The sequence below is a fragment of the Lepidochelys kempii genome, chromosome 9 (assembly GCF_965140285.1).
Source record: "Lepidochelys kempii isolate rLepKem1 chromosome 9, rLepKem1.hap1, whole genome shotgun sequence".
NCBI lineage: Eukaryota > Metazoa > Chordata > Testudines > Cheloniidae > Lepidochelys > Lepidochelys kempii.
Window position 1 is genome coordinate 34571419 of NC_136388.1, and position 25941 is coordinate 34597359.

Below are 25941 nucleotides of genomic sequence, written 5' to 3' on the forward strand. Positions count from 1 at the left end.
CCAGCCCCGATCCGCGCCAGGGGACGTTAAAGTGCGGTTGTGCCCGGGACGCTGGGCTGCGCGCGGGCTGCGCGCGGGGCACGCACACATCCGGGAGGGGGCGGGGCCTGGGGAGCAGCGGGGTGAGGGCCGCGCTCTGCCCCCCAGGAGCGCCGGGGGCGGGGGTCCAGCCCCAGCCGCCCTTACGGTGCTTACGCCCTCAGGCGGCAGCTGATCCCTGCCTCCCCATCGCACCGTGTCACCTCCCAGGCCGCGCCCGGAGTTGTCCTCCAGCCCGAGGAGCTGCTCAGCCGCCCCGCGTCACCCCGGACTCCCCGCAGCTTTTCCTCCTAGGACACAAACGGTCCCAGCGTGCCGCCCCGCCGCCAGCGCCATGGCTCCTGTAGCGTTAATACGCCGGGGGTTTAGGCAGACCTTTAAGGGCATTTTCTGCCCAGCTTTTAGGCTGGCTTTCTGCACCAAGACATTTGGGCACAAAAAATACTAAGGACAATAAAGCGGCCTGCTAAATTGAAAGCTCAGACAGGATGCCTCGTCCAGGCACGAAAGTTACTGGGAAGGCTGATTGTAGAGGATCCTGCTCTTTCTTTGTCCCTAACGCAAAAAAAAAAAAAAAAAAAAAGCATATTACAGGTAAGAAAAACAAACAAACAAAAAAGCATAATAGAAATTAGTGTGCCAGATTTTGTCATCTTTCATACCCATGCACCTAACGGACTTCAGTGATGTCACTTGGGTAACCAAGGATAAGGTTGGGCCCTGTATGTTTATACCATTTCTTCAAGGGTGAAAACATATTTAAAACTAATTTAAGGACAGAAGAGAATAACAGTGTAGAAAATAAAGATGAACTGATCATTTTAAAAGGATGCAGGACATTGTATTAATTAATTTCCCAGTTTTATTTTGTAGTTGGCAATGTAACAAAGTAAACCTGCACAGAAGAGAGAAAATTACAGTTGCTTAAACCAGATACATTAGATAAGAACATAACATAATGACTATACTGGGTCAGACCAAAGGTCCATCTAACCCAGTATCCTGTCTTCCGACAGTGGTCAATGCCAGCTGCCACAGAGGGAATTAACAGAGCAGGTAATCAGAAAGTGATCCATCCCATCGCCTATTCCCAGCTTCTGGCAAACAGCCTAGGGACACCATCCCTGTCCATCCTGGCTAGCCATTGATGGACCTATCCTCCATGAACTTACCCAGTTCTTTTTTGAACCCTGTTATAGTCTTGGCCTTCACAACATCCTCTGGCAAGGAGTTCCACAGGTTGACACTGTTGTGTGAAATAATACTTCCTTTTGTTTGTTTTAAATCTGCTGCCTATTAATTTCATTTGGTGACCCCCTAGTTCTTGTGTTATGAGAAGGAGTAAATAACATTGCCTTATTACTTTCTCCACACCACTCATGATCATATAAACCTGTATCATATCCCCCTTTAGTTGTCTCTTATTCAAGCTGAAAAAGCCCAGTCTTATTAATCTCTCCTCACATGGCAGCTGTTCCATACCCTGAATCATGATGAGTACAGAGTGAGTGATACGTACACTATTCCATCATCCGGATGGAGGGACAACAATGAATTTAAAAAGAAAGAGAAAAAGGAACTTAGGCTCACACCAGAACTAGGGTCCAGTCCCACACAGCTCATTCACTCACACAAGCATTGATTAAAGACAATTGGACTGTTCCGATAGTGACTGCTGGATTGGGCCGTGATGATGAAGAATTAGATACTTTTATCACTTTTCAAACCAAGCTACTTGGAAACCAAGAAGCTACTAAATGCCTAAAGAAAATTCCAGTAATTTAAGAAACCAAGTAAAGCTCAAAAGTCAAAACCCTGGTCAGAGACAGAAGAGGAAGACTTTAAAATATATAGTATGAACAGAGATAATCAGCAAGGAATCATGAAAGGATGATGATTTGTAGTAAATATGGTAAAAGTGTTATGTAGAAATAACTCAGAACATCAACAGGGGGAAGCAGTGGACATGTTTTGCTTTAAAAAAAATATTTCATAGCACATGAAAGGCCAATCTAATATGTCAGCATAAGTATAGTATAGGTCAGAGTTCAATAACCCATGAATTTTTCAAAACATCCTTACAGCTCCCTGCAGTTTATCCTTTTAAGACAGTCCTTTGGTGTATGAAAGTTAGGAAATATGATACAATAGCAAATTCCAGGTTTACGTGAGTGCCTGGGGTTTCTTTGCTTTTTGTTTGGATTTGTTTGTTTTTAATATTTTCCATTGTCTTATTTGTATTTAGAAAGCCATTTATTGTGGGGTGAATAAGAAGATAATTTCAATAAAAACAATAATTTTAGATTTATCGGAAGCAGAGTCTCCTTTCAATTAACTCTTGCCACATAACTGTATACAGTGAACTTTCTTTGAACAGCCTCTATGTCCCCCTAGGTTCTCAACATCCTTTTCTATTTACTTATCAGTTGCATTCTATCCAAGTTTGCATTTTTACATTTAAATGTTTTTGCTATCCTTTCAATAGAAATGTTGGTTCAATATTAAGTATAAGCAACACTGAATCCCAGATTAACTCCTCCCACTCTGCTCTCTCCAAGACACCCACTTATATATCCTTATTGATACCTACAGTATTTGTTAACACTGAGGATCTGATTCTTCTCCTCCAATGGTGTAAGTCAGGAGTACTTGGAACTCCATTGAAATCACATAATGCAAACATCTCGGGCCTTTTTTGAATCATCCTCATTCTGTTGTCACCTCATTACTGTGTTATTCTTGAGAAATATGCTTGTTTCAAGATGCTGTGTGTCATATCACCTCAGTCAGCCTCACCTCAGTCCCTGGAAAAATCATGGAGCAGGTCCTCAAGGAATCAATTCTGAAGCACTTAGAGGAGAGGAAAGTGATCAGGAACAGTCAGCATGGATTCACCAAGGGCAAGTCATGCCTGACTAATCTAATTGCCTTCTATGACGAGATAACTGGCTCTGTGGATGAGGGGAAAGCAGTGGATGTGTTGTTCCTTGACTTTAGCAAAGCTTTTGACATGGTCTCCCACAGTATTCTTGCCAGCAAGTTAAAGAAGTATGGGCTGGATGAATGGACTATAAGGTGGATAGAAAGTTGGCTAGATTGTCGGGCTCAACCGGTAGTGATCAATGGCTCCATGTCTAGTTGGCAGCCGGTATCAAGTGGAGTGCCCCAAGGGTCGGTCCTTGGGCCGGTTTTGTTCAATATCTTCATAAATGATCTGGAGGATGGTGTGGATTGCACCCTCAGCAAGTTTGCAGATGACACTAAACTGGGAGGAGAGGTAAATACGCTGGAGGGTAGCGATAGGATACAGAGGGCCCTAGATAAATTAGAGGATTGGGCCAAAAGAAATCTGATGAGGTTCAACAAGGACAAGTGCAGAGTCCTGCACTTAGGACGGAAGAATCCCATGCACCGCTACAGACTAGGGACCGAATGGCTCGGCAGCAGTTCTGCAGAAAAGGACCTAGGGGTTACAGTGGACGAGAAGCTGGATATGAGTCAACAGTGTGCCCTTGTTGCCAAGAAGGCCAATGGCATTTTGGGATGTATATGTAGGGGCATTGCCAGCAGATCAAGGGACATGATCGTTCCCCTCTATTCAACATTAGTGAGGACTCATCTGGAGTACTGTGTCCAGTTTTCGGCCCCACACTACAAGAAGGATGTGGAAAAATTGGAAAGAGTCCAGCGGAGGGCAACAAAAATGATTAGGGGACTGGAACACATGAGTTATGAGGAGAGGCTGAGGGAACTGGGATTGTTTAGTCTGCGGAAGAGAAGAATGAGGGGGGATTTGATAGCTGCTTTCAACTACCTGAAAGGGGGTTCCAAAGAGGATGGATCTAGACTGTTCTCCGTGGTAGCAGAACGAGAAGTAATGGTCTCAAGTTGCAGTGGGGGAGGTTTAGGTTGGATATTAGGAAAAAGTTTTTCACTAGGAGGGTGGTGAAACACTGGAATGCGTTACTTAGGGAGGTGGTGGAATCTCCTTCCTTAGTTATTTTTAAGGTTAGGCTTGACAAAGTCCTGGCTGGGATGATTTAGTTGGGGATTGGTCCCGTTTTGAGCAGGGGGTTGGACTAGATAGCCTTCTGAGGTCCCTTCCAACCCTGATATTCTATGATTCTATGATATGTCTATGCAAAAGTTAGCAGAGGATTCAGTGCCATTGGTATTACAATCTTAAATCTTAGTCAGAATTGAGGGAGATTAGCTAGATGGGATAGTTGATTTGTCGCATCAGGGGCTAGATTGGCCTGAGAAAAACAACAAACAAAACAAACATTAGTAACTAGAAGAACCCTAACTAACCAGGAACATCTTCACTGCTACTCCACAGGCTGGATCTACCCAGCACACAGCTCAGCTAGCTGAAGTTTGTGTTGGGGGCAGTACTGTATGCATATAGCATCACAGAAATGCAGCCACCCGTGGGGTGGAGGTAGGGGTGCAAGTAACATTCAACACTTACCGGTACAGGGGCCGGCGTTGGGCCCCTTGAAGGGGCGGGGCAGAAGAGGCAGGGCTGGGGGTCTGCATCCCCCAGCCAGCCCATCTGTGCTGCCTGACCCGTGCCATCTTGGGCGCCAGTGGCAATTTAAAGGACCCGGGGCTCCGGCTGCCACTACCGCAGCAGTGGTGGCTGGAGACCCGGGCCCTTCATAAATCGCTGGTCCCGGGGCAACTGCTCCTTCCCCATCCCCCATCAGCGGCCTGGGGGGGGGGCAAAAGGGGGCAACGATGTTAAAGTGCTGCCGCGGCAGCGCTTTAAGCAGGGTCCTTTGCCGGGGCAGTGCTCTAAGGACCCTGCTTAAAGCGCTGCCGTGGCAGCACTTTAACATCGCTGCCCCTTTTGTGCCCCCCCACCCCGTCCCCGGTAGGGCCGCCAACAGGGGTGCAAAAGGGGCAGCGATGTTAAAGTGCTGCTGTGGCAGCGCTTTAATGTCAGCTGCATACGGCCCGGTACTGGCAGCCACTTTTTACTGGCACACCGTACCGGCCCATACCAGCTTATTTGCACTCCTGGGTGGAGGGCAATAGCTAACTAATGCACAATATTAGGAGAAGAAATTTCAGCTAGAAACACTTGGCAAACTCAGTGCCATGGGGTTTTTAGTGTCTGCAGAGAGCCTCTTGGTATATAAAGCCAGTTTCAAAAGACCCACATACATTGCACGGAATTTAAAATACCTACACTGGAAGGAAGTATGCACTGCTGAGACAACCTTGAACTAGTTTTAATCTATGGATGAGGCGATCAGCTGTTATGCAGAGAGATCAAAAGTATTGACATTATCAGCATGCTAGATTAACTTCTTGTGCATGGCTTTTGCACTTTAGCCTGTGTTAGCAGTGCTTCAGGAAAGGCAAAAAGCTTGATAAGCCTTGTCACCTGTCAGTATTTAAAAACTTTTGAAAGGCTGCAATAAACACATCTAGAGCACTGGGAACAAACTGAATTTGACTGTATGAGGGGGAAATAATACAACTACAATGAGCAATACTCCCCGAGGCCCAGAACCTCTTTAACTCTCTGCCAGTTCAGTTCACATTACAAAAACAATCTCTCTGTACTTAAGCCAGGGTGTCACTCTAAGGGGAAAGAAGAAAGTGTTTCTTACTCAAACAAAACCTTGCTTGTAGAGAAGGGTGGTTTTTAGGCTTCCTGATTTAAACTTGTATCATGACCCACTTGCTCTCAAGTAGGTCACTCTGTGGTATTCTGAACTAAATCATGAAATCCCTAGGGTAAATTGAGCAAGGGGAAGATTTAAAAAAGCCACTTCCTATTTCTGCTGTGTTAGTCATGGGCATAATGAGCTTTTTCCAGGGCGGGGGGTTAGTAGCCTGAGTGGAAGAACATAATGGGCCATCCCCTTCCTTCTTTATCTGTATGTTGTCCCCTCCCATATGAATTCAGAAAGATTGCATAATGACACTTCCGTATTTCTGCCCGGTTAACTAAAATGGCCAGAGGGGGTTTTGTCCAAGGAAATGTATAGTGCTGTTTGTTTGGGAATGGAATTCCCCACTTCCAGTGCCCTCTAAACGCACACACACAAACACTTCCCTTGTGCCCCATCCAGAGATTCAGGAAGTATTCTTAGTCTGTTCACATTTCAGCTATGTTAATCATGGCTATAACCTGTATAATTAACAGTTGTATTTCTGTATAATGCACCTTACAATTTCTAGGCATCTGCTGTCTGCATAGGTAGTTGCTATTATGTGCATCAGAATAGATAGCATGTTAAACAGGAGACAAACTGTGCTCCATTCTGGACACTCAACTTCTGTTGTTTATGTGCTGTTGTTTCTTCTAATCTAAAATAAGTCAGTCTAAAAATATGTTCGCTCTGTGTACAAAAAACAACCAACTTTTTCTGTGCGTGTAAACGCATCCATGTGTGGTGCAATTAGCATGCAGTAGAGCTAGTCCTCTCAAAAGAACGTCATGCTATCCCCTTCTGCGCTTCCCACTTCCTCCAGTCCTGGACACTTGTTCACCCTTCTCCACCCAGTCAGACTAGTTCAACAAATTCCTAGTTCCCGCCCTCTTTGCTTGGTTTCTCAGGCAGCTTCCCTTTCTAGATGCTTTTGTATAGGGAAGCTTCCTCCCCCTCTTAATCTCACCTGGCTGCTAAGCAGAGGGGCAAGGAGCAGAGAAGGCTTTGTGTCACCAATAAGATACACAACTTACCTCCTCCTATGACAATTTATAGCTTCCTTCCTTGTTCCTTCTATGGTCCAAATCAGAAAGGAATGGACGCTCCTGCTCAAGGGGAGCTCTGTGCTACACACTCAGGATATCAAGGCTGGCACACTAGGCCCGGCTCCAGAGTGTCTGCTCAGGCATTCCATGGTTGGAGCCTGTGCGGGCCCACGACAGGGAAGATGATGGTCGATGAGCAATCCTGAGGCACTTTCTAAATAAGGAAAAGAGGTGGTTGTTACGCACACTGGGTATTTTGCCTACGTATGCATTGGCAGTATGAGAACTGCAGACCCCTTGTGGGAGGCACCAGAGCTAACTGATTCATGAAAGGACAAAAAAGTTTCAACAAAATAGTTTTCTGTCAGAAAATGCAGTTTCATTAAAATCAAAATGGAAATGTGTCAATTGCGATTAAATTTTCAATAGTCAAAACTATTTGTTTTTACTTTTTCCTATCATTTTGATAAATTTCATTGAGACTTTTATAGTATATTAAAATATTAATTGTAATAGATTATACTAATCTATTTTTGTATAATTTTATAGTTTTTACATTATAAAAACAAAACATTCCAACCTTATCAAAGCAAAACAATTCAAATATTATTAAACACAAAATATTGTAATGTCTCAATCAAAGTTATTCAGAATTTCTGTCCTGTGAGAAATTATGAAATTTTGACTTTTTGTTCTGTTTGGGAATTAAATCAATGTCAGAATTTCCCATAGAACAGAAATTGTTTTCTGACCAGCTCTAGTGTATTCATACTTTGGCTAAATCTGTTACAGCCATAGCGTAGCATGCCAAAGCAGGCATTTCTGGAGCTATGCATGACCACTTTGATATCTATTTCTGACATCCTGGTCTATCAAAAAGATTCCTTCTGCAGCCAGTAACTGCCATGTCTGAGTGAGTAGTGAAGTTTACCAAGCTAATGTCTTCTGCTCTCCTGATACAGGGCTGTGTCTTTTTATATCTTTCAGGCTCCCATTTCCCCACTTGGTAGGTGATTTCATTAGACTTGTACCAAGCCTACTGTGTTGCAAAGATATCGTTTCTGGCTAGACATTGACACATATCTACTTTCACTTGAAAGGTTATTGTATGCATACTCGATGAACGATTTATCTACCGTTTCCAGCAGCAGACTTGGGCACAGTTCACAGCTACTCATTTTAGAGGAAACCTGATAACCATAGGAATTAGCCACATTTTTACTTATCTCTACCATCCAAAAGGGAATGAGGAGATAGACTTTGAAATAAGGTCAGATTGTGCACAATACCCAAGGACTTTCTTGTCCTATGGCTTTAGGACAGGCATTACTCCACTGTGGAAGAGATTATTATTTGTATTACATGCGTGCCTAAAGGCCCAAGGTAGCATCAGAGGATTCCAGGAGCTGGGGCTTTAAGAAACATACCAAATATTGAGGGACACAATACAATCATAAGAGTTGGCAACACTGACTTATCAGTCAAAGAAGCCATATGAACAGCCCACTGGGGGCTCTGAGGTGACCTGCACAGTCCCGAGGGCAATAACGTTTTATATTGTTCTTCCACGTAGGAAAAGAAAGGATGGGCTCCTTACTGTACTAGCAACTTAGATTATAGAGGAAGCATGAACATGCTTAGTGGGGAACCAGTGGCAGCACCACAGGAAGTCCTCTTGCACTTCTCCATCTGACAGTTAGCCTTTAGCTTGATTAACAGCCCCAGGAATAGAAGTCTTCTGTCCACAGAACAGGTACAACACACCTTCTGGGACCACCTCTTGTGATGGGTAGGTAACTATTTCCATGGCTAGTCACACCTTAGCCTCTCGGCTGATAGTGCATGTAAAGATCTGCTGTGCTTCCCATTCCTGAACTTTTGTGGCACAAACCAAATATGATAACAGATAAACTCCCTCTGTTTAACTGAGGCACAACTGTGCCCAGAACAATTTATTATGTGGAACAAATATACAGTAGACATCAGTTCTTCTGGAAGATTCCCCCCCACCCCCACCCATAATGCCCACTGCCTTCATGAGGCAAATAGAGTGGGTAAGAGGAGGAGGAGCCATTGTTTTTAATTTACAGTTATGGATGCACAGCAATGAGCAATATAATTCCAGGAGCATAGGAACAGTGATCTGGATATTCATGAACAAAATATGTTTTATTTCAGGAATATGAATTCATATCAGCAACTTTTGGGGAGGGGTTGCTAATGCAATGTTTTATTTTCACATTCATGATCACCATGGTTTCCTTCTCAAACCTTTGCATTTTAATCATATAATACCTACTCCTGAGGGCATTCTGCGCAAAAAAATTAAAAATTCTGCACACAATATTTTAAAATTCTACAAATTCTGCAAATTTTATTTGTCAAATAAATGTGGAGGCTCCAGCATGACAGTGGGGAGCACAGGCCACTAGCTGCACAGAGGTGGGAGATCACTGTGCAGCTCCCCCCAGAGACACAGACTCAGCAGTGAGGCTGCACCCAACCCTGACACAGCACAAGGACCAGTGCCCTGCCCCTTCATGTCAAGTGCACCAGGTGTGGGCAGGCAGGCTCAGCAAGGCAGGATCCAAGTATAGAGGGGCTTAGTATGGGGGGATCCAGCTGTGGGTCAAGAGGGTTCTGTGTGGGGCAATCTGGGTGCGGGCGGCTCAGTGGGGGATCTGGATGCACAGGGGCTTATTGGGGGGTTCTGGGTGCAACAGTAATGGGACTCTGCAGGGGGGTCAAGGTGAAGGTGGTTGGGGCTTAGCGGGGGGGAACTAGGTGTGGAGGATATAGAGCTCAGCAGGAGGATCTGGATGTGGGGGGCTCAGTTGCAGGTCCAGATTCTGGGGGGGGAACCAGGTGCAGCTGGTTGGGGCTCAGTGGAGTGGGGATCTGGGTGTGGGTGGATCATCACGGTGGTCCAAGTGCAGACCAGAAGGAGTGGGGCTCATCATGGGGGGTTCTGAGTGCAGGGGGTGAGGCTTGGTGAGAGGGTCTGGGTATGAGGGGGTCTGGATGCACAGGGGTTGGTTGGATGTGGGAGCAGCTCCCCGTACAGTGATCCCTCCCCCTGCAGCTGAGGAGCGATGGGTGCAGAAAGCAGGAGTGGGAGAGTTTTCAAAGCTTCCTGCAGCCTGGGGAGTGGGTCTGACTCAGTCCCATATGCCATGCAGGGAAAGAGGAAGTCCCATCTTCCCTACCCCAGCCGGATCTAGCAGCTGAGCCCGGCACAGGGTATGAGCCAATAGCCGGGTCTTCCCCAGTCCTGCCCCCTGCCCCACAGTGATTTCCCTCTCTGCTGGCTGCCCTGGGCACCCAAAACATACGGGCGGGGAGGGTCGCATGACTGCTTTTGCGGCTTCCCTTTGTTTCCCAGTCAGAAAGTCATTTTTCTGTGGGGAAGCAAAGAAAATCAGCAGGGGACATAAATTCTGTGCATGCGCAGTGGGGCAGAATTTCCCGCAGAGTAAATACTTAAGTTTTATCCATTGTCTTTATATTAAACATTCACTTTAGCCTATGTTATTTTTCAACCACACTAGAAATTAAGGGAAACTCTTTTAGACAAAAAAATGAAATGAACAGAATACCCTGTTTTATTTATGCTAATGTGCATGAATACACTGTACACTAAAGCGAGTAGGGCACACAGTACCCAATACATGTGTATCATATTCTATTTTACACAGTAATCAAACATGTAATATATATGGTAGCAAAGAAAGAGAAACTTTTACACAGTGCTTAAGTCAAGCAAACAAGTGATGCAATATGAATCAACTTCAGTCGTTCAGTGGTTCCAAAGAAGCAAGTAATAGGTAGATAGCAAGCACACAACAGTGTACAATGAGATGATTCTAACCTAGGTTAGGTTCTGCAGCCCACCTCTCTGTCTAGTTCCATTTCAGAAACTGTCTTACATTGACATCTTCTTGAGCTTTTTGCTGTAAAAATATAGAGAAAAAGCATGGATAAGCTTCAGGTTCTACTTTAGTCAGAGGGCCAAATGCATTGCTGGTGTAAACAGGTTCAGCTCCACAGCACTCACTAGTGTTGCATGAATTTACATCAGCAACTAATTTAGCTAAAGATTTGAAATTTGCATTTCTCTTCTCCATTCCAGTATTTGCAATTTATGGCATTATCCTATCTGGGGTGATGGGCAAATGGAACACCTGTCTCCATCCTGACCCTATCTGTCCTAAAACAAATGTGCTCCCAACACCCGCTTCTCCTCTGCACAAGAAAAGCAAGAAGCGAAAGACACGTTTTCAAAATGTGCCCAGCCATGCTTGTACACCCCGTCCCCTGTAAGAGCTTAGATCTGCCACTGTGAGTGGATACTTAGTTACACTCAGTTTTGACCAGGCTAATAGATTTGAAAGTATTCCTACCTCAGCCAAAGAAGACGCTTCTTCACCCAATTGTCTTCTGGATTTGCACATGCTTTCAACCCACTCTTTGTGTGGAAACTGGAAGGAAAGGTAGAGGAAATAATGACAATAAGGTTCTGCTACTGAGCCATAAAGAGCTGCATTCAACCGAACACTAATTCAATAGAACAAAATGCATGATATGGGTGCTCCACTCAAAAGTAAAGGCAGAAGAGTTGAGTTTAACTGTGAAAGGACAATTTAGATAATGATCACTATTTCACAGAAACTCATTTTCCAGTAATATGAAGTATGTCTTATATTGCCAACGTGCAGGACCTTTGCCACTGTCTGTACCTTTGCCTAGCATTTCAAAACACTTGGGACTTAAATGTACAGCATACAGATACTGTGTGAGAATATGAGTCAAGCACTTTCCTAATAATTTATGCCCTATAGGTATAAAAGTTCTTTCTACTTTAAATTAATTTTATAGGATTAGATTTCATAGATCCAAATAAGGAAATACAGTTTATTTATTATTAAAGCCATTTCCCCTTTAGTCTAGGTTCAAAGGCCAAGTCTTCTGACATAAGTACAGATAGTGGTCCATTGCAACTAAATCTCTTTCAGCTGGTAACTTACACGATAGCACCGATGTCACAGATTTCATTTGATAACTGTTCCGTGTAGCCATTGATGGCCCGACGAGGCAGTTCAGTTCTCATGTAGGAGAGGCAGCAGTCTTGGTTGCTTTGGGCTGGAATGGGGAAAAATGCATTAAAAATGAGTGGAATAGAATTAATTTTCATCCTGTAGGTGGGACAAAGACCTCAAATTAAGGATGTGTCATAATCCCCTTAGTGGAGGCTAAGCCAGATCTGCAGCGATAGGAAAGCTCATCATTAAAAAAAAAAAAAAAAAAAAACGATTTAAAAGTAAAAATAGCAGCAAGTAAACCCCCAGTGGTCAGAACTGACACCTCATCTGGCATTGTCAGCTGTGGTGACTAAGATTAATTATGCACAGAGACTGAGCTACAGTACCTAAGAGGGGATACACAGAATAGGTTGAGTATGGCTTTCATACTTTCACAACCACCTTTCATACTATATCTGTTCTCTGGCACTTTTCATTACAAAATAAAATTAAAGAAAGAAGGAGGGAGGGGAGAGCCCTGCACAATAGTGTAATGCCCTAGGAGACCTGCTGCTACCCTCACAGCTCAAATTACTCAACATAATTATCATACTCTCTACCAACTTTTCTGCCTCTAGACACATGGCTCCAAAAGCAAACATTACTCACCCTCAGAAGTGCAGAAGAGGCACAGCAGCCCCACCAAAGAAGCCATGATAAAGCTCATGCTGCCAAAGCCTGTCATTTTCAGCTCAACAGTTGAGTTTACTTAAAGCTTCACTTAAGGTATATCAGAAAATCAGCTGCTCTGAACTGATTGCTTTGGCCATGGACAACCTGCTTATATCATCTGCTCATGACCTCAGGAAATTCCTACAAGTGTGTGTTCCACTCCCCTTTCAGAGGGTATTTCCTTCAACCGTTCCTTTAGGCTGGTTAACCTGCTTCATGACGTCCTAGGCATCAACTCTCTGGGGACTTTTTTCTCCAATCAGGATGGAAAACAAATTCAGCCGAGAAGGAAATAAAAAACCCTGTTAGTTCATGGTTATTTGGGTGAAGCACCTGAGCACTTGTGGGTGTGGGACCGTGAGCGACAGCAGACGAGACAGAGAGCCCACACTGAAATGAGCTAGTGCTCCGTTTGCTAAATTTTCACAAACCTCTACTCAGCTCATGTCACCACTGCTTTGAATGCCTTTCCCTGGACTCCTCTTCCTCAGAAAGCTCTCGCATCGTGCTCTCCCCACCAAGGCCCTGTGCAAATCTCCCCCACCAACATTGCTCCTCTTATTTCTCCTGTTCTCCCTCTGGCTGCCCATCCTTTCTCCCAAGCCTTCTTTCTAATTGCCCCACCTCCATGCTGGCCTCTGTGCCTTCATCCAGGTCACTCCTTATATTTGAAACTCTGTTCTCAAGCACCAAATATTCTCCCCCTCTTCATTTAAATACTCTCAAAATATACTTCTCACATGAGCCCTCCCCAGACACATCTGTGTCACTTTGTTCTGGGTCCCTTCCTTGTATCTAAGCTGCTTGGGCCAGAAACTGTGTCTTCCTCTAAAGCTTCAGGTATCACTGTTGGCATGTTCTCCTTTTTGTCTTACCCCCACATTAGCAAGGGTTGAAATTCTGCAGGGAGTGTCCATCTTAACAGACCTCTGAGGGTAAATGTGGCTAGTTAGGGTACAACCTGAAACAGAGGGAGGTGGGATTAACCCACTGGGAGCTTTTAGCTCCAATGGAAAAAAACAGCCCTAAAACCAGTTTAAGCAACTCCTTGAGGATTACCCCCACATAGAGCTGCCAATCTCCAGCTACTTGGACCGTAGGCAGCCAGCATAAATCAAAGCAACCCAACTTTACTTTATTCCAGAGATGGGGCCAGGATGATGACCACCACAATGGCCACCCATTGGGCTCCTTCCTCACTGCCACCAAGCAGCATTTGGCTGCAGCTGAGGTGCCTAAAGTTATGCACCTAACTCCATATGTAGGCAACTAAATGGTTTATTTTCTTAGAGGTGCTCAGCACACACAGCTTCTGTTGCTTATTATTTGTACAGCTACCATAGTATTCAAAGACCCCGGTCAACAGTGAGGTCCCATTGTACTAAAAGGTGCTGTACACACACACAGGAAGATGCTGTCCCTGTCCTGAAACCAATGTAAAATAATTCACTCCTCATAATTCCTGAACCAGAGTTACCAAAATTACATTTAACTCCTACATTGGGATGGCCTCCAAAATGCTATTTAATGCAGCCTCTCTCTGCCTCTCAATTCTCCATCGGGGAGGAGATGAGACAGAGAACAAAACTACCCATGACAGATGTTAGTTACAATGTTTAATACACTACTCTAGTGATGAGGGCACTATAAGAACCTCTATAGACTAAAATAAATAATAAAATCATCATGAGGATGTTCACTAAAAGCAGTAATAGCCCTTGTCTCATTGGTACCTTGCTGTGAAGGGAAAACCAAGGATCTCAGTTCCCTTTCTTGTATCCCATCTCCTATAGAATCACAGACAATAAATTTTGGGGGTAAAAATGTATCCAGCCTATACTTGGGAGCCATTTAAAAACAGAGTAAAAGAAAACAGTAACAAGTACATACAGTGACATATTCGGATTTCAGTAGAACTTTGAACATAGAACCCCATAAAATTATAGCTGAAAATGTCATTCAAATAGGCTTGGACAAAGCCATTGTAATGGGAACTGAAATCTGGGTAAAGAGCCTTAAACAAAGGGCAATGATCAATAACAGACTTGGAGGAGAAGTGTCAAACTGCCACCAGCTGCTTTTGGTGGTTTAAATAAAGCAGTGGTTCTCAAACTTTTTTATTGGTGACCCCTTTCACATAGCAAGCCTCTGAGTGTGACCCCTGCCCCCTTATAAATTAAAAACACTTTTATATATTTAACACCATTATAAATGCTGGAGGCAAAGCGGGGTTGGGGTGGAGGTTGACGGCTCGCGACTCCCCATGTAATAACCTTGTGACCCCCTGAAGGGTCCCAACCCCCAGTTTGAGAACTCCTGAAATAAAGGAATCTCTGAGGTGATATTTCGTCAGAAGACTGACATTCAGGGAGAGGGAATGTGGTGCTATTTTGGTGGCCAAGAGTGAACAGATGACGCAGGACTAAGACATAAGATTAGCATTCAGGGGAGGAAGCAGAGGACATAAAGAGAGATGTGGAAATGAAATAATGGTTAAATTAACCAAAGGAAACTGTTAGAAAGGAAAAGTCTAGACAGAGAGACTTCAGATAAGACTTAATTAAAAACAGGAACTAGAAATATAATGAAGAAAAAACCAAAGTATCTTTAAGTAAACCAAAAATTCAAAGTCACCAGTGAAGATAGGTTTCTTAACAGTAGTAAGTTAGGACCAGATCATGGTCACAGACTCATTTATAGCCAGAAGGGACCATTGTGATAATCTTTTCTAGTTTCTAAGAAGACTGAAATACAGGAGATCTCTGAATAAAGCAGGCCAAACAATTCACCCAGCAACTCCTGCAACTCGCCCCAGTAACTTGTGATCCCACTGAGTTCAATGGGAATTTGCTACTGATATCAACAGGGTTTGCCCCTGAAAGCAAAGAGTTTCCACACCTTGGGAAGAATTATCCCACCACCACTGAAGTTTCAACTGAGGCTCCTGTCAAAGACTGTTACAGTCCTATAGGCTTTGTCTACATAACCATTCTTACTCAGCCTTTTAACAAGTTAGCGGCATGATGCGCTCTAACTAATGGCAACTATATTTTAATTATTCTGACTCTGCTCAGTGCCCAAGAAAGGTGCTTATAATTATTATATCTCAAAATAAACTAATAAATCATTGAACATGGCTTGTGTCAACATATAACAGGCTTAATACTCATTTAGTAACTGGTGCCCTTGCCCAAGCCCTAGAATGGTACATGGGTCTTGTCCTGTAAGCAGTTTATAGCACAGGGCCCGATAACCCACTGCAGCACAGCAAACCTGTGGAGTGAGCTAAACGAGAGGAAATATCTGCAAAGTGCTCTTTACAGGGACTGCTTCCTGGTCAATCCACTGAGGAATAGGTCTTGCCACCCACCCCTAACCAGCAAACAAGCCATGAGACTGTCCTGTGAAGATATGTGCACTGCTTTTTTTAAAACTATAGCAGAAAGCCAGGCAGGAGGGAGCAGGAAGAGGCCAGTAGGACTGCTCCTGTGCATAAAGTTACACATGTGCTTATGTCTTTGGTGGATTGAAGCCTGGTACCTCCCAGAGAGCCAGCTCTGAAGAGCTGCTGCTTGGACTAAAAAGGCGACTAGTTACATATGCTTTTTGATGTTTGGCTGGTTTGGTTTTCAAAGCCTCCTCAGGGGGCGTGGCAGCATCCCCATTACATTATCAAGAAGCAAAGATCAATGGTAGCCTCCATCCCTGAGGTGTTTTTTTTCCCCTCCTAAATATATTTAGGGACTGGCAGAGGAACTCTGTCAGTTTGACAAAGGCAAGATCAGACCAAGAACAGCTTGTCACGTGGAACTAATATGCAGTAGATAGCTGCTTTTTTTCTGCCGGGGGGAGAGAGGGAGGGTTCATATACACCGTGATGTCTACAACTTTCCTAATGCAAATGTAGAGTGAAACAAAAGAGGCATCCAATGTCATTTACAGATGTAGGACAGATAAAGAATGGTCTGGCCTGGATGTTCTGGAACACAAGGGCTTTTGATATCCATGGTATACAATAAATTGCTAATAAAACAAGTCTCATTTTGGATTTTTAATGTAATTTTTAAAGTTTCCACAGACTCCACTTTCTCTCAAGCACATGTTTTTACAATAGTCCAAAATATTTAATCCATTTGTTCTTGATCACATTACTTAGAATTAAAAGGGAACAGCTTTTGGCACAAAAAATGCCTATGATGTAACAATAAATAGAATAAATTATCTATTTTACTTATGCTAAATAGCACAAATGACATCCAAATGCTCTGAACCCAACAGGGCACATATTTTCTATAATAGTTTAAAACAGTTTTCTTCTTCACACAGTAATCAAATATTGTATATAAGCAAAGAAAAAAGCAACTTTGACAAAATGCTTAAGTCAAGCAAACAAATGATGCAATATGAATCAACTTCAGTAGTTCAGTGGTTCCAAAGAAGTCAGGAATAATGGTCAGTAAGCACACATCGTGTACAAAGAGATGATTCCAACCTAATTTAGGTTCTGCAGCCGCCTCTGTGTCTAGTTCCATTTCAAAAGCCACATTACAGTGACATCTTCTTGAGTTTATGACTATGAAAAACAACAAGAACACATGAATAAGCATTGGGGACCACTTCAGTCATGGTGTGAATTTTGGATTTCTCTTCCCCTGGTACAGCTCTTGCTATCAGTCAATAACAGGGTATCAGGTGGGAGAGGCCAGCATATGAAACTTCTATGCACTAGGAGGGCTTAAAAGTTTTTCAACCAGGTCCAGCAGGAGAAGGGAGGGAAGTGAGATTCACACATTTTCAAAAATGTATTCTACATGCTGGTCCCCTCAGTGCCAGCAAGAATATAGCTCTGTTACTGCCTTTGGATACTCAGACAAATTCTGTTTTGACCAGGTTAATAGGTTTTAAACTATTCCTACCTCAGCCAAAGAAGATGCCTCTTCACCCAGCGGTCTTCTGGATTTGCACAAGCTTTCATTCCATTCTTTGTATGAAAACTAGAAGGAAAGGTATGGTAAACAATTATAGTAACTTCCTTCTATTAAATCCCTTAGGGCTACAGTGAGCAGAATAGAAACATATTCTATGGCTGCTCCATACAAAGCAGCAGCAGGTTTCATAGAGGAGGCCAATTAGGTGTTCCTTTTCATCCTCACTCATATGGGTACAAGGAGACATCCAATTAAATTAAAAGGAAATTATTAAAACTGATGAAAATTGATTTCTATGTTTTTAAACATAGTGCACAATTATGTTGAACTTATTGGTACCAGATATTGAGGCAAACAACTTTGCTAAATACAAACAACAATTAGATATTTCTCAGAATTGTGGGAAGAGCTACAATTAAACTAGATGGTATAAAAAATAGGAGGGATCTCAACCCTCATGTTTCAGGATGTAAGAGATCTACTAACTATTTTGAGTTGGGAAGAAACTTTTCCCACAAGAAGAGCATTGCTTAAGTGTCCCTTATGGGATGGGATGGAGGGGAGAGGTGTTAAATGTTCTTTTGAAGCCATTGTTGGAGGCTAAATCAATCTGGATTAAATGGACCCACTAGTCTGATCCCATGTGGCATTTCTTAGATTCCTAAACAGGCAGGTTCATATTTATTTTGTATCGGCAACCTGTAAGAATGTGAGTTAATGCTCCCTTCCTAATAGTTAGGTTTTATAATGTACTAACAGTGTTTGTATATTAAGTGAACTTTATAGGACAGTTTTCCTTTTGAAAAAGATAAAGACAGTTTATTTATGGTGATCAAACCATTTCTGCTTTCATCACACAAAAGTCCAAAGGCTAATTCTTGCCTGGCAGTGAAAGTACTGATGGTGTGACTGAATTTCTTCTGATTGGTAACTTACATGATAGCACTGATGTCGCAGACTTCACTGGATAGCTGTTCTGTGTAGCCCTTTATGACTCCTCGAGGCAGCCGTATTGTGGAGTAAGAGAGGCAGCAATCTTGGTTGTTTTGTGCTGAAATGGAGGGAGGGAAGGGAATACTTATTTAGGAATGAGGAAAATAAAATTAGGACAATAATTTAATCCCGCCCAGGATACAACATTGACAAATCCCTGAACATTGAACTCCACTAGAATTGGAAGGAAAGTCCTGACCACCATATAGTTTAATTCTCTGGGAGACCTCCTACCACCCTACAGGCACACCTCAGTTTGCTTGACATGCTCCAGAGCAATATTCTGAGCCAATGAAATCAAATCAGATGAATGAAAAAATCAAAGAACACTCACCTTCAGAAGTGCCAGACAGGTACAACAGCAGCAGCCCCATCAAAGAAGCCAGGATCAAGCTTCTGCTGATAAAGTTGGTCATTTTCAGTTCAGTAAGGTTTTACTATAGTCTACACTTAAAAAGTATCAGAAAACCGGCTGCTCTGATCTGCTGACTTTGGCTTCAGACAACCTGCTTATAATGCCAGCTGGAGACCTCAGGGAATTCACCATTGGGTGTGTTCCATTTTTCATCATGGGGTTTTCCCCTCAGCAGTTCCATTGTGGCAGCCACTTTTAAAAGTTAACCTGACCCATGCTGTTGTCATAGGCAGTAGACCTCTTTGGGGTTTTTTTCTCTAACTAGGTTAGAAAGAAAATTCAGGCCAAAAAAAAAAAAAATAAAGGAAATACATAGTTCTGTGGGTGAAGCACATGAGTACTTTGTGGGGGTGAGACTGGGTTGCAAGATGAGGAAAATGAGAAAGTCTGTTGCAGATAGGAGCTGTGTCTTTGTTTGCAGAGTTCTAATTTAATAAACCTAATTTTTGAAAAGGCTAAGAGGGTCTGGCTCTGTTTAGAGTTCTGTTTTGCCTTACAGCACTGCCTTTATCTTCTGCCAGTTTATTGTCTGTCTAATCACTGTTCTAGCTGCATCAGATTTAGATTGAAAGCAACTTGTGCGTTATGTCTTCATTTATGTCTGGAGCTCAATAAATAATAATTGTGTCTGACAACCTTTCCATATCTAATCACACTATATATTTCAATGGCTCCTGAATATCTACATGGGACAAATAAAACCTGAACAGCATTTGGAGAGTGTCCTACAGAGTGTCTAGGTCAACAATACAAAATAAATCCAATACAAGTGAGTTATTACTGAAAGTTATTACGTTGCCAAATGACATGTTACATTAATTTTGTGGTCTCCATCCATTTCCCAATCACTAGGTGTTCACCTCAGTGGTATCCCACCAGAGCTGAAATGTTCAGCAGCAGAGAACACTGTACTGGCATGCAGACTAGACTACAATGTTACCTGAAGAGATGCTCTCTCCAAGTTAAAGGTAAGGGATTTTGGCAGGCACATAGTAACATTCAAGGAAACTTGCATACTCATCCTGTTCATTCGATACAGTCCTTCCAGTTTCCAGGGCCATCAGTCCACCACCTTCCACGAGCATTAAATTAACATTATTTTTTTAAATCTGAAAAGCTGCACCCCCTCCAGAATATTTTTTAAATCTTCCATTTTTCTTTTTAAAATGCCTGCTCATTCCTAATGTGAATGCTTTCTCCTTCATTGGGCCAATACTATTACCATCCATAGCAGGAGCAGATCTTAGATTGCATTATGGTAGCTTTGCAATGTGCGTGGAGATCTTCACGTGTAGCAGTCAGCAAAGCGGTATGCCAGGCAAAGGGATCACGGCTATGGTGATCTCTGAAACATAAGTGCTTTATGGGGCTCAGTCAAGTGCGATGACAATAAAACAGTATTACTGCTCCTGCTGAAAATGCTCCCTCCATGGGATGTTATATCAGAGTGACAGACAATCAGCACTAACCAACACTATGATGCAGTTTTACTAAAACTGCAACTTGGGCACTGCACTTGAGAGGATATAAATCCAGCTAGTAACACTGACCAAATCTTTAGGCAGATTGGATTGTTTAACATAAGAACAGCCATACCAGGTCAGACCAATGGTCCAACTAGCCCAGTATCCTGTCTTCCGACAGTGGCTTCGGAGGGAATGAACAGAACAGGCAATCGAGTAATCCATACCCTGTCATCCACTCCCAGCTTATAGCAATCAGAGGCTAGGGACACCCAGAGCATGAGGTTGCATCCCTGACCACCTGGCTAATAACCATGAAGGGACCTAAATATGCCACCTATCTGTGAACAGCCAAACAATCCTGTATTCAAGATTAGGATAATGGCAGGTATTGACAAAGAGCATGTATGTGCAACAAAGTTTGCTGGGTTTCATACAGAAGTGAAAGTAAGCCGGTACGCCCCAGTATGGCGTACTGGCAAGAGCCGGTGCACCGTACCGGAACCAGCTTTCCCAGATGGCAATTTAAAGCCCTAGGGTAGCGGTGGCGGGGCTCCGGAGGGGATTTAAAGGGCCAGGATGGTAGCGGCGGCTGGAGCCCTGGGGCCCTTTAAATCCCCAACGGAGCCTGGCCGCTGCTACCCCAGGGCCCGGGCAGCAGGGCTCAGGCAGGGATTTAAAGCCCTGGGCCCTTTAAATTGCCCCCGAGTCCCGGGGCTCCCAGCCGCCTCTGCAGCTGGTAGCTCGGGGGTGATTTATAGGGCTCGGGGCTCCCAGCCGCCACTACCGTAGCTGGAGCCCTGGGCTCATTAAATCAAGATTTAAAAGGCCCGGGGATTTAAGGCCCTGTCTCTTCCGTTTGAGGCCACGCATCTTCCGGTTGAGGCCACGCCCCCTGCTCAGGACTCTGGCATACTGGCAAGTCCTCTAACTTATTTTCATCCCTGGTTTCATAGGATTCTGCAGATCTCTTTTTTTAATGGTAGTCACACAGGTTCCATGAAATTTGCACACACTTTTCTGTAAGAATCTGCTAGGGTTTTTATTTGTTTTTTGTTTTACTGTTAGTCACTAATCAGATCTCTCCCAAGCCACCTCTCTAGGGCCAATTAATCAAAGGAAAGGAAATTCTATTTGGAGCATTCCATGCAGCCTAAAGACTTAGAACACTAACACCCATGTGCTTCTTAATGAGCTTTGCACCTTCATTCTACTTTAGCACAAGAAACAAATGCACAAAACTTGTGAGTCTAGACTGACCACACAAAAAAGCACATATAACTATACCAAACAAGTGTTAGCAATATACAAACTGGGTGTGGAAGCAAATCATGTTTCAACCTTTAATCCAAAATCTGCATCCTAAATGCAACTATTTATGCTGGTGGGGATGGCTTAGTGGTCTAAAACTCAGGCTGAAAATATCTAGAGTGCCTGGAATAACAGATTCATATCCTAGTAAGGCGGATTCAACATATCCTTTTGAAATAGAAATCTTGAGTTCCATTAAGTTAACTATTAGATATGGAAGGGCCTGCCCAACTTCAATAAGAACACATAGTAGTGTTTGCTCCAGCATCCTTGGCCAAAATTCCCCACTCTCCCAAATGTGGTGCATGGAAGCCCAGAGCTGGGTTTCAATAGTGCTGTATAGATGACAGCTGAAAATCAGGTTGATCATTTTTAAAGTACTTTGGGATTGATGGCATTATATAAATATCAGATGAAACAGAATAAGCCATTCTATCTTTGCTTTGTTCAAGAAGTTCACTACTATTAGAAAAGACTTTGAACATTAGGTATTGAACTAGCAATCCTCATCCCCTAACTCCATTTCATTCTAGTTTTCATTATAGAAAAGTGAAGTCTTCGGTTATTTTAGGCATTTCCTAAGCACCTTATTTTATCAGGTACCTTATCTTCTTACTCATCTATTAGAGCCATGCAAATCAACAGTACATAGTAAATAACAATTAAAACATTTCCTAACAAAGCCTACTAAGCAACCCATCAGATTTATCACTGGGGAATATTCTCTTTCCTGGTAATGTATTTTTTTTTCAATATGGCACTTGTTTAACCTAACACTTTAGATTAACGAAGTACAGCGACTCACAAATAGGATAAATGACCCTTTGAACGTGTACACTTGTGTGCAGGGTATTTATAATGACTTCAGTGACTTATTTGCAAAATGTCGGGGATGTTGGAAACAACACAAAAGGGAATTGAAGCTGCAGGCCAAGGTAAATAGCATGTCAAGGTACTGTTCTGTGACAGATCTGGCTCTATCTGAGGTTTGCAAGTTCAACAATGCAAACAGAAATTTATCAAAAAGAGGAAGTGGTGTTGAACTGTGGAAGAAATACTTGTATGAAAAGACCCTCTTCTCCCCTTTTCAGCCCCTCACCCTTCCCACACACATTCTCACCTCAAACCCAAAGTTCTCCCTTCTCTCCAACACCTTCGTCATGGTTCCGTCACAGGTTTAAACTGGATTCCGCCACCTCAACCTACCCTTGCTCTTTTTGTCTGTTTTCTAGCAGAAACATGAGAAAATATTAATAGAAGACATTTTATATCCTTCAAGTTGTGTGTGTTCTTGTACTCTTTATATTCCTCCCCTCCCCTTGCTTTCTTAATAATTTTCTTCTGTTCTCTCGTTTCTGCAATATTTTTTTCCCTGTTATTCTGTCTTCTCTCTTTATAATTTTTCTCTTTACCTTTTTGGTCTCCTATTCTCTTTCTCTCCCCCTCATCTCATTCTCCCCTTTCCTTAATTCCTTCATCTGCCTCTCCCCACTTTCCCTCCCTAATAGTCTCTCCCCTTTCCTCGCTCCACATTTTCTCTCTCTTCCCACACAGACCCTACCAAACTCTGATTTTCCTTGCTATTGCCCCAAGGTATACCAGATTAACAGTCTGCAACTCTGCAGGGTCTTCTTCCCCCCCTTGAACTTTCCTCTCTCTTTTGTTCCAGTGACTAATAGGAGGGTTGGTGAATGGGACAGATCCCCAGACCCTCTGCAACAACACCTCTCCACCATGCAGAGTCAAAATGAAGAGCCAATACATGCAGGCGATAAGTGCTAATGTCCTATACCAACTCAGTTCGAACTCTAAGAAGAGGGAAAATGCATTAGAGAGAAGTAGTCATTTCCAGTTGGGTAAACAACTTTAAAGTAAATAGTGGGGTACAACAGAGGATGATTGTGGCGGTTGGGAGATGAGCAAGTTTGGGACTCTTGCCCAGAACAATTCACAATCCCCTCCTGTCTTCCCAATGCTGGAAATATTCCTTGATTCCCAGAACACTATTCCCACGTGATCCACATCCCCTCTTTAATCCTGGACAAGAATTCAGTTTTTACTACAGAAAATGACATGGTGAAAGAAAACCCAACATCCCAAATTTCTAACTCTCACACATGCATGCTTGCTTTTGTGTAAGACAGGTAAAAACTGATCTATCAGAAACACCACCACTGATTCCTCCAATGTCTGTAAGACAAACTATATTTTTAAACACCAAACTTCCCAAAGCAGCTTCTGAAATTGTGGCTGTAATTTTTCATGTACAAATTTTTGCTCGCATAGGCAAATTAGATAGACCTGTAACTACTCTATTTGCACACACAAATGCAGTTTCTGTAGGCAAATCTACATTTGGGCCCATGAAGAATGGCACTTGCAAAAACATAAGTGAACTTGTGATTTTAGAGAGCAGTTTGAGGTCCCTCTGAAAACATGGGCAGTATACTTGACTGCTTTGCCTTGTTATAGAATCCCAAGACAAAAGTCATCCAGATCTGAGGCTTCATGCATTACGTTAGCTTCTTAGGAGAGAGATGGAGGAGAGTATTAATGATGTCTATCAGTTTGTTTGACAGTGTGTAGCTATGTACCTCTACAAAGGCTCTTTGGAGTTACTATGCACTTGTAGTATCTATTAATGACCTCCCTTGATTATACACAGTTGTGATAACTTGATCTATATGCTAAATAAAGATTAAAAACCTGCTGACAAGCTGATTTGGCTGCAGCAGCTTGCCTGACCTCCTGTAGTATGCTTGTTTCTATTGCACACTTCCACACCCTGAGCTGCTGCAAATAAAACTCTTTTGCAAGGTGTATAGTAGACCAGGAAGAAGGGAAGCAGAAAGGGGAGTTTCCTACTGTAATTTCCAAGTGGCCTGTTTATGATTGCTTTCTTGCACAAAGGCCAAATAAAGTGAGTTAATTATAAACATGATGACGATGAAATCTGGAGCAGGTTTCAGGTCTGAAATTCCCCAGCCCTTTTCTCAAGAACTCTCTCATGTCAGGTGTTGGATAATTTAGTTCTGGCGCTGTAATAGAATAATTATAGTAAACTAGTACCATAGGTACTAGGCTCTCGGTATTTACATAGCCCCATTTCAATAGGACCTGAGCACCTAATCATTAAACTTACCTTTCTAAAGGAGAATAAAGTGTTATCACATCAGAGAGGATTAAAATAGGATTTACATTAGAAATACTGTGAGACAACATGGGTTTGATGCAGTTTCGGGATAAATTCTGTTTGTTGGGAGGAATTCTCACTATGTCAAAAGAGAAGGTTATGAAATCAGTGACGTCCTAGAACTGAGCGGACATCCCAGAGCTCTCAGGAAGCACCACTCGACAATGATCTGCACATGTCAGGCACACAAACTTCCAGTGCTGAGTGTGAAACTTCTGGCAGCTTAGCCCCAGATTATGCAATATCCTGCTGGGGGATTTCAGAATCTCTGACACTCTGAGTCTGGTGAAAAACCCACCCAGGCCTGCAAAATATAACAGTATAGATGTTGCACTTTAGTCCAGAAGAGATTTTAACGAGTTTTGGATGATGCTGAGTAATGGCCTTGTTGCCGGCACCCAGTGCCAAGAGGCTAAATAACAGCTGAAGTTGGTTTGTTACCCGGTGTGCTACACCCAATTATCACAACAGGGTAGAGAAGCAGAAAAGTTTATTTGAAGCTTCAAAAAGGTACAGGGAGATTTGAATCTCAAATCCTGTACACAGAGCAGGAAGTTACACAGGCTTTTATACATTCTTTTTTTTAGCATACTTATTTCATAGCAAGCTGCCCCAAGTATCCATATAGCTAGCCAATCCAGTTCCCAGCTAGTTCCCTGGTTGTCTGTATTATTTGTTAAACTATACATAAAGCTGCTTCATTCAGCATTGTTTTTCCATATCTCCCCTGTTTGGCCTTGCTTAGTTTCAGGCAGTCTGACTCTGCAACATATTGTTGCAGATTCTCAGCATAACTGCTGCGAGTGCCTCCAGGCGGGAGGGGGGGCCAAGGACACCTGGACCTAGTGCGAGGGGGCTTCATTGACACTCGTGGTCTTCCATCCCCTCGAGTTACCTAGTGGCCATGCCCCAGTGTCCCCAACAGCCTTTTTTGTATAGATGCAACTGCAGAGAAAAAGATTTCCTTTCGGAGGAGGCTGAGCGAACACATGATGCACTGTTCTCAGGCCACAATAAAAGGTTTTACATTTACAATTAATGAAGGAATTTTAGGGGTTGATCATGCAATCTGTTACACACTGGAGTAATCCTAATTCATTTTTGTATCTTCACTGAAGTCAATGAAACCACTCACAA

The 25941-nt window shown here is 43.0% G+C and overlaps 2 protein-coding genes and 1 long non-coding RNA gene across 10 annotated transcripts in view; 1 reads left to right on the forward strand and 2 right to left on the reverse strand.

The window, feature by feature from the left end:
* The first annotated feature begins 109 nt into the window (after positions 1-109).
* Positions 110-24356, forward strand: LOC144930884 (uncharacterized). The gene is made up of 3 exons (XR_013636356.1): positions 110-633; positions 19690-19805; positions 23281-24356. It is a non-coding gene; the product is annotated as an uncharacterized LOC144930884 (long non-coding RNA).
* LOC140917322 (C-C motif chemokine 20) lies at positions 6778-12653 on the reverse strand. Of its 2 annotated transcripts, XR_013636313.1 has the most exons (5): positions 12439-12653; positions 11776-11890; positions 11152-11229; positions 10620-10701; positions 6778-6965 (listed from the first exon to the last, which is right to left on the reverse strand). XR_013636313.1 is itself a non-coding variant. In XM_073359874.2 (4 exons), the coding sequence occupies exons 1-4, from the start codon at positions 12512-12514 to the stop codon at positions 10674-10676; spliced, it is 297 nt and encodes a 98-aa protein (XP_073215975.1). In that variant the 5' UTR covers positions 12515-12653; the 3' UTR covers positions 10353-10673. The 2 variants fall into 2 exon arrangements, 1 of the variants encoding a protein (XP_073215975.1); XM_073359874.2 differs by lacking the exon at positions 6778-6965 and having other exon boundaries at positions 10353-10701.
* Positions 16581-25941, reverse strand: part of LOC140917320 (C-C motif chemokine 20) — a 67863-nt gene continuing 58502 nt past the window's right edge. For 3 of the 7 annotated variants that reach the window (XM_073359866.1, XM_078854438.1, XM_078854437.1), the window contains exons 4-8: positions 22732-22839; positions 18757-18818; positions 18366-18480; positions 17418-17495; positions 16581-17074 (exon numbers count right to left, since the gene is read on the reverse strand). In XM_073359866.1, coding sequence (XP_073215967.1) covers positions 17047-17074; positions 17418-17495; positions 18366-18480; positions 18757-18796 — 261 coding nt within the window. In that variant the 5' untranslated portion in view covers positions 18797-18818; positions 22732-22839 and the 3' untranslated portion in view covers positions 16581-17046. Of the gene's footprint in view, positions 17075-17417; positions 17496-18365; positions 18481-18756; positions 20933-22731; positions 22840-25941 lie in introns of those variants that run through there. The other 4 variants (XM_073359865.1, XM_073359871.1, XM_073359872.1 and 1 more) reach the window with 4 other exon arrangements.

Bases quoted from the DNA above. Each gene is read 5' to 3' on its own strand.
- LOC140917322 (XM_073359874.2), bottom strand. From the start codon at position 12,514: ATGACAGGCTTTGGCAGCATGAGCTTTATCATGGCTTCTTTGGTGGGG. The intron at 11,891-12,438 runs GTGAGTAATGTT...TCCCCATTCCAG, and splicing joins CCTCTTCTGCACTTCTGAGG to CCCAAAGCAACCAAGACTGC. The intron at 11,230-11,775 runs GTAAGTTACCAG...CTTTCCTTCCAG, and splicing joins TGTGACATCGGTGCTATCGT to TTTCCACACAAAGAGTGGGT.